Source organism: Cheilinus undulatus, linkage group 15 (assembly GCF_018320785.1).
Source record: "Cheilinus undulatus linkage group 15, ASM1832078v1, whole genome shotgun sequence".
Lineage (NCBI taxonomy): Eukaryota > Metazoa > Chordata > Actinopteri > Labriformes > Labridae > Cheilinus > Cheilinus undulatus.
In genome coordinates, this window is record NC_054879.1 from 27,861,410 (window position 1) to 27,875,076 (window position 13,667).

Genomic DNA, 13,667 nt, shown 5'->3' on the forward strand with positions numbered 1-13,667 from the left:
GTTATTTGAACTTGTGCTGTTGTTGCAACGTGCACTGACCCCAGCTGGTTGGATCAACTTTCAGCATGTGCCTTAATTTAGCCAGCACACTAATCACTACAGGCCTTCTCAATGTAAGGAACTACAGACGATCTCTGTGTGAAAATGTCTTTGTCCTCCCTCCATCCAGGAATAGCCGAGTTGGATTAGACACATCTGTTGTTAAATTAGACCAACCAAATGTGAACATGGAATGGTGATATGCTGATCAAAAACGACTGGAAAGTGGTGTTTGTTTCAAGTTGGATGATCAAGTAGCTGTGCTGATGTCTACATCATTAACAGAAAATCTGGATTAGTGGGTTTAGTTGTGTTATATTCACTTTTGTTAAAGTATGAAGTTTAATGTCAACATTTTGCAGAGTGCAGGAAAAGTTTGACCAAGAGTCAAATCATACATATACAAAGAATTCAAATGAGCATACAAAGTTCTCTGAGCCCATCAGTATTAAGGTTTAGAAAGAGTAGTGACATTTGTTTTACTGCTGCATACACAGGAAGTTTTACCATTAGAGAAAGGAAGGCCACATGCACCAAGAGACCTTGGGGTACATACAGGTGTGGATCATATGTGATGTGGAGTGAATGCAGAATGTACTCAGACCCCCTTCACTTGTTTCAGTTTTATGTTGAAACCTGATGAAACAGTTGAACAAAAAAAAAAAAAATGTTATTCTCATTAATCTCTCAGTACCCCATCACGACAAAATGAAAACAGAATTTTAGAGATGTTTGCAAATTCGTAGAAATAAAAACTGAAATATCACATTAACATAAGTATTCAGACACTCTGCAGAAAACACTGTTAATTTACCTCAGGCTCCTCCCATTTCTTTGGGTCATTGCTGAGATGTTTCTACACCTTGATTGGAATCCACCTGTGGTAAATTAAACTAATCAGACATGATTTGAAAAGGCACACACCTCTCTATAGGCCTCACACCTGACAATGCACATCAGAGCAAAAACAAAACTATGAGGTCAAGGGAACTGCCCGCAGAGCTCAGAGACAGGATTGTTGCAAGGCACAGATCTGGGAAAGGCTATAAAAATTTTCTGATCCACTGAAGGTTCCCAAGAGCACAGTGGCCTCCATAATTCAAATGGAAGAAGACTGGCATGACCAGGGCTTTTCCAAGAGCTGGTCACCCAGCCAAACTGAACAATTGGGGGAGAGTGGCCTTAATGAGAGAGGTGACCAGGAACCTGATGGTCACTCTGACTGAGCTCCAGAGATTCTGTGTGGAGATGCGACAAAGTTCTGAAAGGACAACCATCACTGCAGCCCTCCAGTGATTGGGCTTAATGATAGAGTTGGAGGGCTCTTCTCAGTGCAAAACACATGAAAGCCCACTAGGCTTTCACATGTAGAATTTTTTGCAAACTGAGGCCCTTCTCCAATTGCTTAGTTTTGCTGGGCAACCAGCTCTTGGAAGAGTCCTGGTTGTACCGGACTTCTTCAGTTTGAGAATTATGAAGGCCACTGTGCTCTTGGGAGCAGAATTTTCTTGTAACCTTCCCCAGATGTGTGCCTGTCAACCATCCTGTCTCTGGGCAAGACACATAAAAGAACATGAAAAACTCCTTATGAAAGCCAGTCCGCAATCACGGTGTAGAAACATCTCAGCAACAAAACAGAGAGATGGGAGGAACCTATAAAATTCAGTTTTCACTTTGCCATGATGGGATACTGAGTGTAGTTAAATGAGAATATTATCATTTTTTCATTTTAGTGTGGCATCAGGCTGCAGCAAAACAAAATGTACTGAATGGACTATATTTGTATTTGTATCAATATCCTATCAGCTAAAGTGAGTTTGATGATATATTTGCATAAGCTATACTGCAAAATCCAATATATGCATCCTTGCAATTTATCTTTAATTATTTGCCTTTTGATAATAAAGTATATATCTGATACCTATAATTAAAATGCATGCCTTTTAAAAAGATTATGCGTGAAAAAAATTGCTTTTCGGTGGTAATTTACCCCATGGAATTTTACTTTAAATAGCAATAAATCACATATGAATCCCAGCTTTTCTCAAGTAACTAAGAATGTAATGACTGTGGTTGTACTTAGTGCCTAAGGAGTTTTGGTTACACTTGTACATTGACCTTTTAAGACTTTTTGTTCTTTGGGACTTTTCCTTCTTTTCAGATATTCAGATTACAATTCATTCAATAAAATGTTTTTGGAGGTAATTTTTGCCTCAGAGTTCCTATGTTAAATCACTTTGCATATATCATTATTTCATGGATACTGCCATTTAGCTATGCAGTCACACAATCATATTTAAATTAGGACTTTTCCATAAGTGGTAATCCATCTTTAATCATTTGTGATGCCCTAAATTCTGCAAGTCTGCTCACCGACCTTAAATTATGCTCAAAGTTTCTTTTGCCCTCATTTTAGCCCCTGATATTAGAATTAATCACGTTCAGTAATCTTGTTGAACAGAGTACGTGTAGGCTACTTAACGAGTTTAAGTTGAACTAGGTCATAATGAAGTCTTTTCATTGAGAAGAAAAAGTGTTCAGTGTTTCTTTTTGGCTGATTCTTGGTTAATTTCAAAAGATTTTGTGTCAAGTGTTTGGAAATGCATTCAGGTAGATTTTTTTTTCCCTATCAGACACATGATGGCTTCCCAGCATGTTTAGGTTGAGGAAAACGCGTCCGGAAGTTTTGGACATCGTTTTGGACACATTCTCGGTAAGTTTTTGCGCACAGTTTGGACAGTTTTTTGGGGAGGTTGGCAGGGGCGTGGTGTGACTGCGGACAGGCTGATGACTCTGTGGATTCACTCATGCATGGTCACACAATGTGACAGTCCAGACATGGCTGTAAACGGGAGGCAGCTCCGTTTAACCGAGCCTCATCTCCGACTCCAAGCCGCCTCCAAAAACTAACAACAACAAAGGAAAAGTTTTCCTTTGCGCACGGTAACGGGGCCCGGGGACAGTGGGGCAGCCAGACACAGCACAGGCCCGGAGAAGCTTGTGCATGAATGAGTTTGTGAGGCTAAAAAAAAAAAAAAAAAAAAAAGTTTGTTGATCTGCCAAAGAGGCGACAGGTTGCGGGGGGTTTTGGATCAGGGAGACAGAGGGAGGGTCGCTGCAGCCGCGGGAGTTCTACACGCTTTCAACGCACTCAAATGATGGCACCTATGATGGCAGATGGATTTACTTTTCCTATTTAAGTATGACATCTCTGGAGTGAAGGTATGACTAATGGCCTTAGCACTTCTCTGACTACTTACTTTTACTTGGATGAAACTATTACGCATGATCAGTTAATCCAGATGTGCTTCATTTCAACTTTTAAAGTATGACACAAAAGCTTGACAAAGCTAGTGTGAGTCTGGGGACTCTGGTACACTCTGTATTGTCAGTTTGGCAGGTATGGCTTTGTATTTGAACCTGGCTCTGTCTGTTACTTTCCACATAAATGCCACAAATACCTGTGAACCTGAGGGATTTTGAAAAAGTGTGCCTCAAACTTTACATCAGCTCATGCTCTGATGGTTAAAGTGAGCACACAAGCCTTGAAATTGATGCAAAATCCCTAGTTTTCTTATTATTATATATTTAAACTCATATTGAAAGTGGGTCAAAATCAAACTTTATAGGACTCATATTTTCTATTTCCCGCACTTAAAAATCACATACTTTATTAAAAAACTGATTTAAACATGCACAGAGCTCATTATCGGTTTGATTCCATGTAATTTAAAGTCTAAAAGAAGGAAAATAGGGCCTTATTTTTGACTTATGTTTTTCTTTTCCAGGTGTCATACATATTGTGAACCCTAGTCGATGGATTTATTACCTATAATACAAGAATATTTTAGTAAGTTTCTCCTGCTGTGTGCCTGTGTTGGGTATGTCAAATTTGTGGCGCATTTCAGAGACGACTGTCGATAAGATTTTAAGGACTAACAACTAACTGCTTCTATCTAAACACTTTTATATCATCCTGTCATTGTCATATGAAGACAGCAGGATGATTTGTGAAGCAAAAATCCGAAATTTTGTAGCAAATTTCAAGTCAACTGTTATATGGCAGCTTTAAAATCACATTCAAGCTAGTCCAAGTTGCTTAAATCCTCTTGTTTTGCCTTTCCAAGTGTGAATATTTGCTTGTTTTACATCTCTAATGAGTGTTTTAAGACTTGATTTGGGATTTAGACATTTATTTGAACAGAATACGTCATTTTAAAGCATCGTGAGTTTTTGCTTCCAATTCAGCATGGAACTTTAAGAGGCCAAATGTCAAAATAGGCCTCCATCAAAGGAGAAATGAAGGTTAAATTGAATATGCATAACATTTAGTCTAATTTTATGTTGGCAGGTACACTTTAAGAAGATTTAAAGGCTTAAATACAGCTTAATCCTTAAATATCAGTGCCTTTGGTCACAGTTATGATATCATTAATGTGGATAAATACGGTAATATTTCTAAATTTGTCTTCTTTGGATTTTGTTTTACAGTTGACAGAGAGAGAGGGCGCTTGGCTTGGCCTGTATGTCACTATTTGTTTCTGTGTGTGCGTGCATGTGCCACACCAGAGCCCCATCTCTGCTAAATGCTGTTTTCGAACATTATATTGTTGATCTCAGCAAATGCCTACTGGGCAGTGGAGCGAGCAGGTGAGAGAGAGACAGGCCTGACATAGGGCGAGAGAGAGAGAGAAAGGGAATGTGAACCAGGGCTCAGTCAAACAGGTGGTCTATATAGTATACAAGCTGCTAAAAAGCGTCTCTGTTTAGAGCGAATTGTGTGTTTGCGATTTGTTATCGAAATCTGACGCCTGCATGGCAGTTTTCTATAAAGACCTGTGTCTAAAAAGAGAAATTTGTCCAAAATTTGTCTCTTAAATTGATGTTTCTGTGTCTCGTTGTGCGTGGATGTTTGACTGCGGCTTCGGCCTGTGATTCTCTTGGCAATAAAATGTCCAATCCCTTCATAAACATGCCTCTAACTTCTGCTTCTCCTCCTTTTCTCCCTTCTCCATCCTCTCCAGCCTGTACTTTCTCCATAGGCTTGAAATCTTGAAGCATGGGCGACTGGAGCTTTCTGGGGCGGCTGTTGGAGAACGCTCAGGAGCACTCAACGGTCATCGGCAAAGTCTGGCTGACTGTCCTCTTCATCTTCAGGATACTGGTGCTGGGGGCCGCAGCTGAAGAGGTCTGGGGGGATGAGCAGTCTGACTTTACCTGTAATACCCAGCAGCCTGGTTGTGAGAATGTCTGCTACGACGAGGCCTTCCCCATCTCGCACATTCGTTTCTGGGTGCTGCAGATCATCTTCGTGTCCACGCCAACCCTCATCTACCTGGGCCACGTGCTACACATCGTCCGCATGGAGGAGAAGCGGAAAGAGAAGGAGGAGGAGATGCGGAAAGCGAACAGGTTCCAGGAGGAGAAAGAACTCCTTTATAGAAACGGTGGAGATGGTGGCGGAGGAGGAGGCGGCAAAAAGGAGAAGCCGCCTATCAGGGACGAGCATGGCAAAATCCGTATCAGAGGCGCTTTGCTGCGCACCTATGTGTTCAACATTATTTTCAAAACCCTGTTTGAAGTGGGATTCATTTTGGGCCAGTATTTCCTTTATGGCTTCCAGCTGAGGCCCCTGTACAAGTGTGCACGTTGGCCCTGCCCCAACACTGTTGACTGCTTCATATCGAGGCCTACAGAAAAGACTATTTTTATTATATTTATGCTTGTGGTGGCTTGCGTGTCTCTTTTGCTGAATTTGTTAGAGATCTATCACCTTGGATGGAAGAAAGTTAAACAGGGCATGACGAACGAGTTTGCCCCAGACCATGAGTCGCTGCGCCGTGTCGACATTGCAGAACCTGAGTGTTTGGCCTCAGCCTCCAGAACTGCCCCATCCAGCCTCAGCTACCCTCCCAACTACACGGATGTGACAGCAGGCAGCAGGGCTTTCCTGCCGCCCATGGGGCCAACAACAGTGCCCTCAGCAGCAGAGTTTAAGATGGACAACCTGCAGCAAGAGCAGTCCCTCCACCAGCCCTCCCCTTCTTCCCACTACTACATCAGCAACAACAACAACCACAGGCTGGCCACACAGCAGAACTGGGCTAACCTGGCCACCGAGCAGCAGACTCGGGAGATGAAGGCCACCTCCCCATCCCCGTCATCCTCATCCAGCACTGACAAAGAGCAGCAGCAGCAGCCAGTCGATGCTGAACTCCTACATCCTATCGCCAACAATCACACCAACACAACCGCCACTGCAGCATCCAGCAGCAGCAGTCCCGGCCCAGCTTCCAACACAGGCAGCTGGAGTGGGGGGAAGAGTGAGCCGGAGGAAGGTAATGTCACCACCACCACAGTGGAGATGCACCAGCCTCCAGTAACGGTCAGCCCAGACCCGAGGCGGCTCAGTCGGGCCAGCAAGAGCAGCAGTATCAGGGCGAGGCCGAGTGACCTGGCTGTCTAAATCTCTTAAACCCTGTCATGTCCCCTAAAACCCTCCTTGACCTGCCTTTCCCTGAACCCCATCCCAGACAAAGTGATTCTCAGACAAAAAAGTCACAAACATGCATAATGCAAAAAAAAGAAAAAAAAAAAATCAAAAACAGAAAAAGACAAAAAAATGGAAGAAGGCAAGTCCACAACAGACATACGAGCTGAAGAGAAAATAAAAACGTTTAAGGGAAATGTGAAATGATTTTTGCAGCTGTTAGCAGTCGGTGTAATCAGTGAGTTGCAGAGTTAAAGGCATGGACTGTTTTTATGGATGGTCTTAATTTATTCAAAGATACAAATGTGATCATGTAATGCTTTGAACTCAAGAGGCATTGCTTTGAGTAGTGGATGAAGCTAAGTGGAGCAAATTTTTGCATCCAAATGGACTCATTTCACCTTAATGAACCATGTGCAATAAGTTTTACGGTGTTTCTTTCCCCCTGTTTTTTCAACCAAAAAGACACATTTAAAAATATGCATGCTACTTCATTAGAACAATCCCTTATTTTGCACAGTGTTTTGACCAGCAGATCAATTTTTCCATGCATAGTCTCAAATTTCACTCACATTTCTGGCTCTCACCTGGTCTAATTCAAATAAGCAATCCATACATTTTCCTCCACTCATCCCAGGCTGGGTTGCATTAGCAGCAGGCAAAGCAAGCTGACCCAGACATCCTCTTACAAGTGATATTTCCCAGCCCCTACTGGGGGATTTTGAGGCATTCCCAGGCCAGATGGGATTTATAATCCCTCCCCTGAGTTCTGGGTCTGCCCTGAGGTCTACCAGTTGGACTAGTCTGGAAGACCTCCAAAGGGAGGCGCCCAGAGGCATCCTGATTCCTTTCAAAGCATAGGAGCTACTCTAATCTTTAAGACTGAGCCTGGCCACCCTCCTAAGGGTTTTTAACAACTTGTATCTGGATCTCCTTCTGTAGGTCACTATGAAAAGCTCATGACCATGAATGAGATGAGATTGCTTCAGGGTTTGTCTTTCTTGCCTGGAGGGTTTTTTCCTTACCAAAAACCTGTTGTGCCAAAGCTCCACAAAGTGATTTGTAATGTGTTCCTTGTAGTTGTGCATGCCAAACTTCTGCAACTCACCGATTGACTGATGAAACAAAGATGGCCACCTTCTATGATCATGTGCAGCACAAGACAAAGAGTACCTTACTGAGATGTGATAGTCCAAAGATGCAGTCTGTGCAGTTTTGGAGTCCAAGCTGCTGGTGGAAGTCATCCCTATGTTGCGTAAAATGCACCTAGGTTTCTACAAACACTTTATCGTCCCATTCTTAAAAGGGGGAAACCAGAGCAGTCCCTTATGCCTGCCTCTGTTAGCGTTGCCTTTAGTTAACGTCTGAAAAGGAAATGCTCTCTACTAACTTCAGGAAGCTTTCAAAAAAGCTTCAAAATATTCAAAATTCATAGTCACCATCAGATATAAAGATAACAATGTTCTCCTTATCTTCAAACAAATAAACCTACCAATGCTCTTTGGCTAGTCTTGAAAGTTCATTTTTTTAGTTAGATAGTTGGCAGATGTTTTTGCCCGCAAATCCCCCGACCCCTCTATAATCTTAACACCTAGTGATTGAGAGCAACTTTGGGAGTTAGATGAATTTCACTGTTACACATTTCATGTGCTTCTTCATTGGTTTTATTCTGAAAATTGCTATTTTTTTAAACTGAATTGAAATTTTTTCTCATAAATTGCATATTTGTAGTCAGTTTGTGATTGCGAAACGGCGACATGAAAGCAAACGACGTTGCGTTGCGAGTGTCAGGAACGCCTCGGTGAAGTCAACGACGACAGCTTTGACTTTGTTGTGTACATCTTGAACCTTAGAGATCTCTAGAAACCCAAACTTTTAACTGAATTCATCAGCATCTGCAGTCCTCTGTCTGTGTTGTGTTACTGTGCTGTTTGGTTCATTCACAACCAGGCACTTACTTAATTTTTTATTTATTTCTTTTTATCTCGACTACCACCTTAATCCACTGTATTAGCCTGTAAATTCACCTCTGGAGTCGACTGGACAGTTACTGTGTGAGATCTTAAACATCTGCTTTGTATCTATTTCACTTTAAACAGGATCAAATGCTGATATTTTTGTGCACAGTGTTTTGTAGTAAGAATACTTCCCCAGTAGATGATGCACGGGCAAATACACTGGAGTAAGAGCAATGACAGTGGTATCAGCTTTTTGTTCTTTTTTTTCAGTGGGGTTTTGAAAAAATGGTACTGTAAGATGTTTAAAGTATCCATACCCTTATGGTTATGTTTCATACTGTATCCTATTTCTGTGCATTAATGCATTAAGTGCACAGAGAAATACAAAGAGGAGAGTATACATCTTTACAATGCATGGGTAATAGCAGCCTTTCCTAATCCATGTTTCTTGTTGAGAATGACAAAGAAATCTTTGTTATCTGCATTTGTTATTGATCCCTAAAGTTTACATTTTGGTAGTTGATAAAGATTTGCACATTTAGGAAAGAAAATTGCTGTTCTACAATGCTAATATTGGTAGTGACGGGAAGAAAGAGAGAGAAAGTGTGAGTGAGAGAGAGCAAGCGAGTGCGATGTAAAAACTACCAATCTTTATGATCCTCAAAGGACAAAATGTCTTAAAAGTAAAAGCACAGTGGCTCTTCAAAAAAAAAAAGACAGTATTAACCAAAAACGTGTTTTCATTTCAAGCTCTGATATCGACGAGTTTGAGGATTAAAAAAAAAACAGCAAGAGAGAGGAAAAAAACAACTGGGGTATTTTTTTCTGTGTGTTTACTCGGTATGTTCTCGCAGACCGGTCCGGACTCTGGTTTGACTTCTATCACACGAGTCCACTGTTGAGAGAATGTAAGCTGGGTAGCTGGCCCTTCCCTAACCCGATACAAAGCCCTGACAGGATGTTGTGTTCAAAGCCCGTCATACCTGTGACTCCTCCACACTCTCTCCTCTTACGTTTCATGCAGAGCATGAATTCTCTGGCTTGTCAGGGAGTAGAAACCATCTTACAATGCTCAGAACAGCAGCCTGTTTTCAATGCTGTCTTAAACAAGAGAAGTGCCTTGTGTATGAATGATTCTTTTGTAAGAACAAGTTGATGTAAATGTTCATTTACCTCAAATGTTTACAAAACTGTTACTAAATAAATTTTTGTACCATAGTCTTAATTTCTCTTTGTCCTTTTTGATCAACAGGATGCATAGAATTCATTCATTTGACATATAGTACCATAGCGAAGCACTTTACTCAACCTTGACTTGTCTTCAGGTTTAATTAGGTCTGTCAGCATTAATTGTGATGCAATTAAGGTCCATCACTAGTGCATAATGTTTTTTAATTCTGATTAATACATGCTTTATTGGTCTTTTCAGCTCACTTTGGTTAAGCTTTTGCTGCATCTTCCTGCAGCCACAGTGATGTTAAATATTTTATGTTGCATCCTGATTCTACAGTTGAAATTTTTTTATTCTCATTCATACACTCTCAGTGCCCCGTCATGACAAAGTGAAATCAGAATTTTAGAATTTTTTGCATATTAATTTAAAAAACGGCTGAAATATCACATAGATTTACGTATTCAGACCCTTTGCAACAACACTTAAAATTTAGCTCAGGCTCCTCCCATTTCTCTAGATCATTGCTGAGATGTTACTTCAGCTTGATTTGATCCACCTGTGGTAAATTCAACTGCTTGATCATGATTTGAAAAGGCACACACCTCTCTGTAGAAGACCTCACAGCTGGCAATGCATATCAGAGCAAAAACCAAGCCATGAGGTCAAAGGAATTGCATGTAGAGCTCAGAGACAGGATTGTTGCAAGGCACAGGTCTGGGGAAGGCTGCAAGAACATTTCTGCTGTACTGAAGCTTCCCAAGAGTGCAGTGGCCTCTATAATTCTAATAAGTTTGGCACAGCCAGGCCTCTTTCAAGAGCTGGTTCCCCTGGGCAAACTGAGCAAATAGGGGAGAAGGGCCTCAGTAAGAGGTGACCAAGAACTTGATGTCCACTCTGACAGAGCTCAAGCGATCGTGTGTGGAAACGGGACAGTCCCAGAAGGACAAGCATCACTGCAACCCTCCACTGATCTGAGCTTATGGCAGAGTGGCTAGACAGAGGCCTCTCCTCAGTGCAAAACACATGAAATCCCATTTGGTTGCAACAATCCTGTCTCTAAACTCTACAGGCAGTTCCTTTGACCTCATGGCTTGGTTTTTGTTCTGATATGCATTGTCAGCTGTAAGGCCTTCTAAAGAGAGGTGTGTGCCTTTTCAAATCATGTCCAATCAAATTAATGTACTACAGGTAGACTCCAGTCAAGGTGTAGAAACATCTTAGCAAAGATCCAGAGAAATGAGAGGAACCTGAGTTAGATTTCAAGTGTTTTTGCAAAGGGACTGAATACTTATGTCAACACAGAATTTGAGTTGAGTTTTTAGTTTTAGATACATTTGTAAACATTTCTAAAATTCTGTTTTCACTTCATGGGGTACTGAGTGTAGATTAATGAGAGTAAAAATGTTTTTTTCCCCAGTAGCATCAGGCTTCAACATAAAAAAGTGAAGGGGGTCTGAATACTTTTTTTCCTCTCACACCTGACCCTACTCCTCTTCCATGATTCTGAGATGAATCACTTCATTTGACGGCCCTCTTTAATACACAAGAATCGAAAAATTGGTAACGTTCTTGTGCACTTTTATCCACCATCCGACCTTGTTGTTGTTTCAGACTTTATAGCCTTTAATGGAGAGAGCTGACTATCCAAACGTTGATCTATGACGTTGTGTGTTAGCTTCCATCAGAGTAAGTTTCTACAGTTTAAGGCTGTTCTTTACGGTTGTTGTTATCTCAGCTAACTAATACAGTAGCTACTTTTTTTGCAGGATATTACGGTGAAGTTTTAGCTGCCCTGGATGCATGTCTCATTTATGTGCAGTAAAATGTTTGTAAATGCAGTGAAAGTATTGTTTTTAAAAACCTCATGATGACAAATATTTGTGTGAAGCAAAATTAACACTGAGTGATGGTGAAACCTGTAGGTTTAACCATAGGTCAAGTCCTACTGGGCCAGGTCTAATATACCCAAGTCCAGGCAATTTGGATTTCAGATTTGACCCAGGGAGTATTGTGGGTAGCAGGTCAGGTCTCGGTTCTGAGATTTACAGGTTTATAATACTAGACCTGCACAGGACTCTAATCCTGATATCCTATTCATCATTTCAACACAGTGATAAGGACTTGAACCCAAGAATGCAGAATAATGTGTAAGTTTCGCTCCAGCCAATTGTAACAAAGGAAGCATACACATATATTTCTATATTTGATTTGTAATTTGAGGCATGGATGGGGGTCGAACACATGATGTTTGGTTTACGAGACCAACACCTTACCACTTGGCCACGATGCCACTTTGTGAAATTGCTCTAGCATATTTAATTGATCCGTCCATGTAGATTTGCTGTTGACCAATCAGAGAGTCAGTTCTCAGATTTGAAACTATCTTCCATATGAGCTTAGAAAGAACCATCTTCTACAAACCTCCTTTTAATTTTAGAATTACATTATTTAGCATTCAGACCTGTTTTTGTGTAATCTTAGATTTTGCACTGTCTCAAACTAAGGCAACTAACATCCTGTTTGGATACAGACCTGCTTTTATAGGTAGATCAAACATTTTACCATGAACTTAACCATGGAAAAAGGAACTTTGTATGGATTGAAAAGGAAATAAGAAGAAAATAAAAAGCTAACTGTATGATATTATAAGCTGCAGATGACTTCTGACTTGTCCACTGAGCTTTGTGTCAATTTTTAAAGCTCGAATGAGACATAACAGAGCAGTGGTGGAGTTAGTTTCCATTACAGTAGTTTGAACAAAGTCAGCTGGAAAGGACAGTAAATTATGTGATTAGTTGCAATACCAAAAACTGTGCATTAATTGTGGACCTCAATTGATTAGGACTTACATGATTAATCTTGACAACCTTCAGAAAAATCTAAAGAATAATCAGGTATAAAAACCAAAACAACAATGCTATTATCACATGTTCTGTAAGAGGGGGGGCTTTAAACCTTGAACTACCATAAAGTAAAAACCCATTGCAGGTGGGCTTACCAGTATGAGTGTCTGCATTTAATCTCTTTGTCTTCATCACCTGAAGGAGGTGTCAAGAAAACTGAAGACTCCTTTAAGTATCACAAAGTGTTCATATATGAGAATAAATTCAGGCACTGCAGAAATAAAGACATCTGTGTCTGGAAGGTCCGGTCACTGATTAATCAGTCTTCCTGGCTACCATTGAACCATGAAGACAAAAGAACACTTCAAGCAACTCAGAGAAAAGGTTATTGAAAAGTATAAGTCAATAAAATTTCTAAGCACTGAACATCCCCTGGAGTTCAGTTAAATCCATCATCAAAAAATGAAGGGAATATGGCACATGTGTAAATCTGCCTTGATCTGACCGTCTTCACAAACTGAGTGAGCGTGCAAGAAGAAAACTAGTGAGAAAGGCCACCAAGACACCTATGACTACTCTGAAGGAGTTACAAGCTCAAATTATATTGACCATGATTGATTTATGAAACCACTGCATGGGTAAAACATCCAAAAGGGTGCATACATTTTTATAGGCCCTGATGATAGGAACTATGACTAATAAGTGCAAAAAGCCCAGAGTGTTGTAAAATTGAGATATTACACAAAGCACAGGTCTTTACTCGGTTTTCTGTGTCTTATGTGTACCTTGGGCTTCTATTGTAGCACAGTGATGCTCTTGAGAAAAGATTAAATCCAGAATTCTTACTCAGTATATTTTGAATGTGTCAACTATCTCTTGTTAACTGTAACTACTGTCTTCCTATGAGTACTTGAGACTATGTGCCGCCCACATCAGAATCAGGGGAGCTGGTAAGTGTCTTTTACATTACTCTCTTTGTAGACTCTCTGACCTCCAACCTCACACACTCACTCCCTCACTGTGCTGCATTCCAACACTGAATGTCAGAATGTGACACGAAGTCAAACACGCACATATGCACACAACATAGCAAGATCCTCTTCATAACTACAACAAGAAATAATAGAAGTAAGATGAGCATGTCAAGGTTACACCTGAGAGTC

General features: G+C 40.8%; 1 protein-coding gene across 1 annotated transcript; it reads left to right on the plus strand.

Moving 5' to 3' along the window:
* Positions 1-3,215: 3,215 nt before the first annotated feature.
* On the plus strand, positions 3,216-6,505 carry gja3 (gap junction protein, alpha 3). Its single transcript, XM_041807181.1, has 2 exons — positions 3,216-3,261; positions 5,064-6,505. Exon 2 carries the CDS (start codon positions 5,099-5,101, stop codon positions 6,503-6,505), a length of 1,407 nt encoding a protein of 468 aa, XP_041663115.1. The 5' UTR covers positions 3,216-3,261; positions 5,064-5,098.
* Positions 6,506-13,667: the final 7,162 nt, after the last annotated feature.

What these genes read in the sequence shown, in the direction of transcription:
- gja3 (XM_041807181.1), top strand. Translation starts at nt 5,099, where the DNA reads ATGGGCGACTGGAGCTTTCTGGGGCGGCTGTTGGAGAACGCTCAGGAG.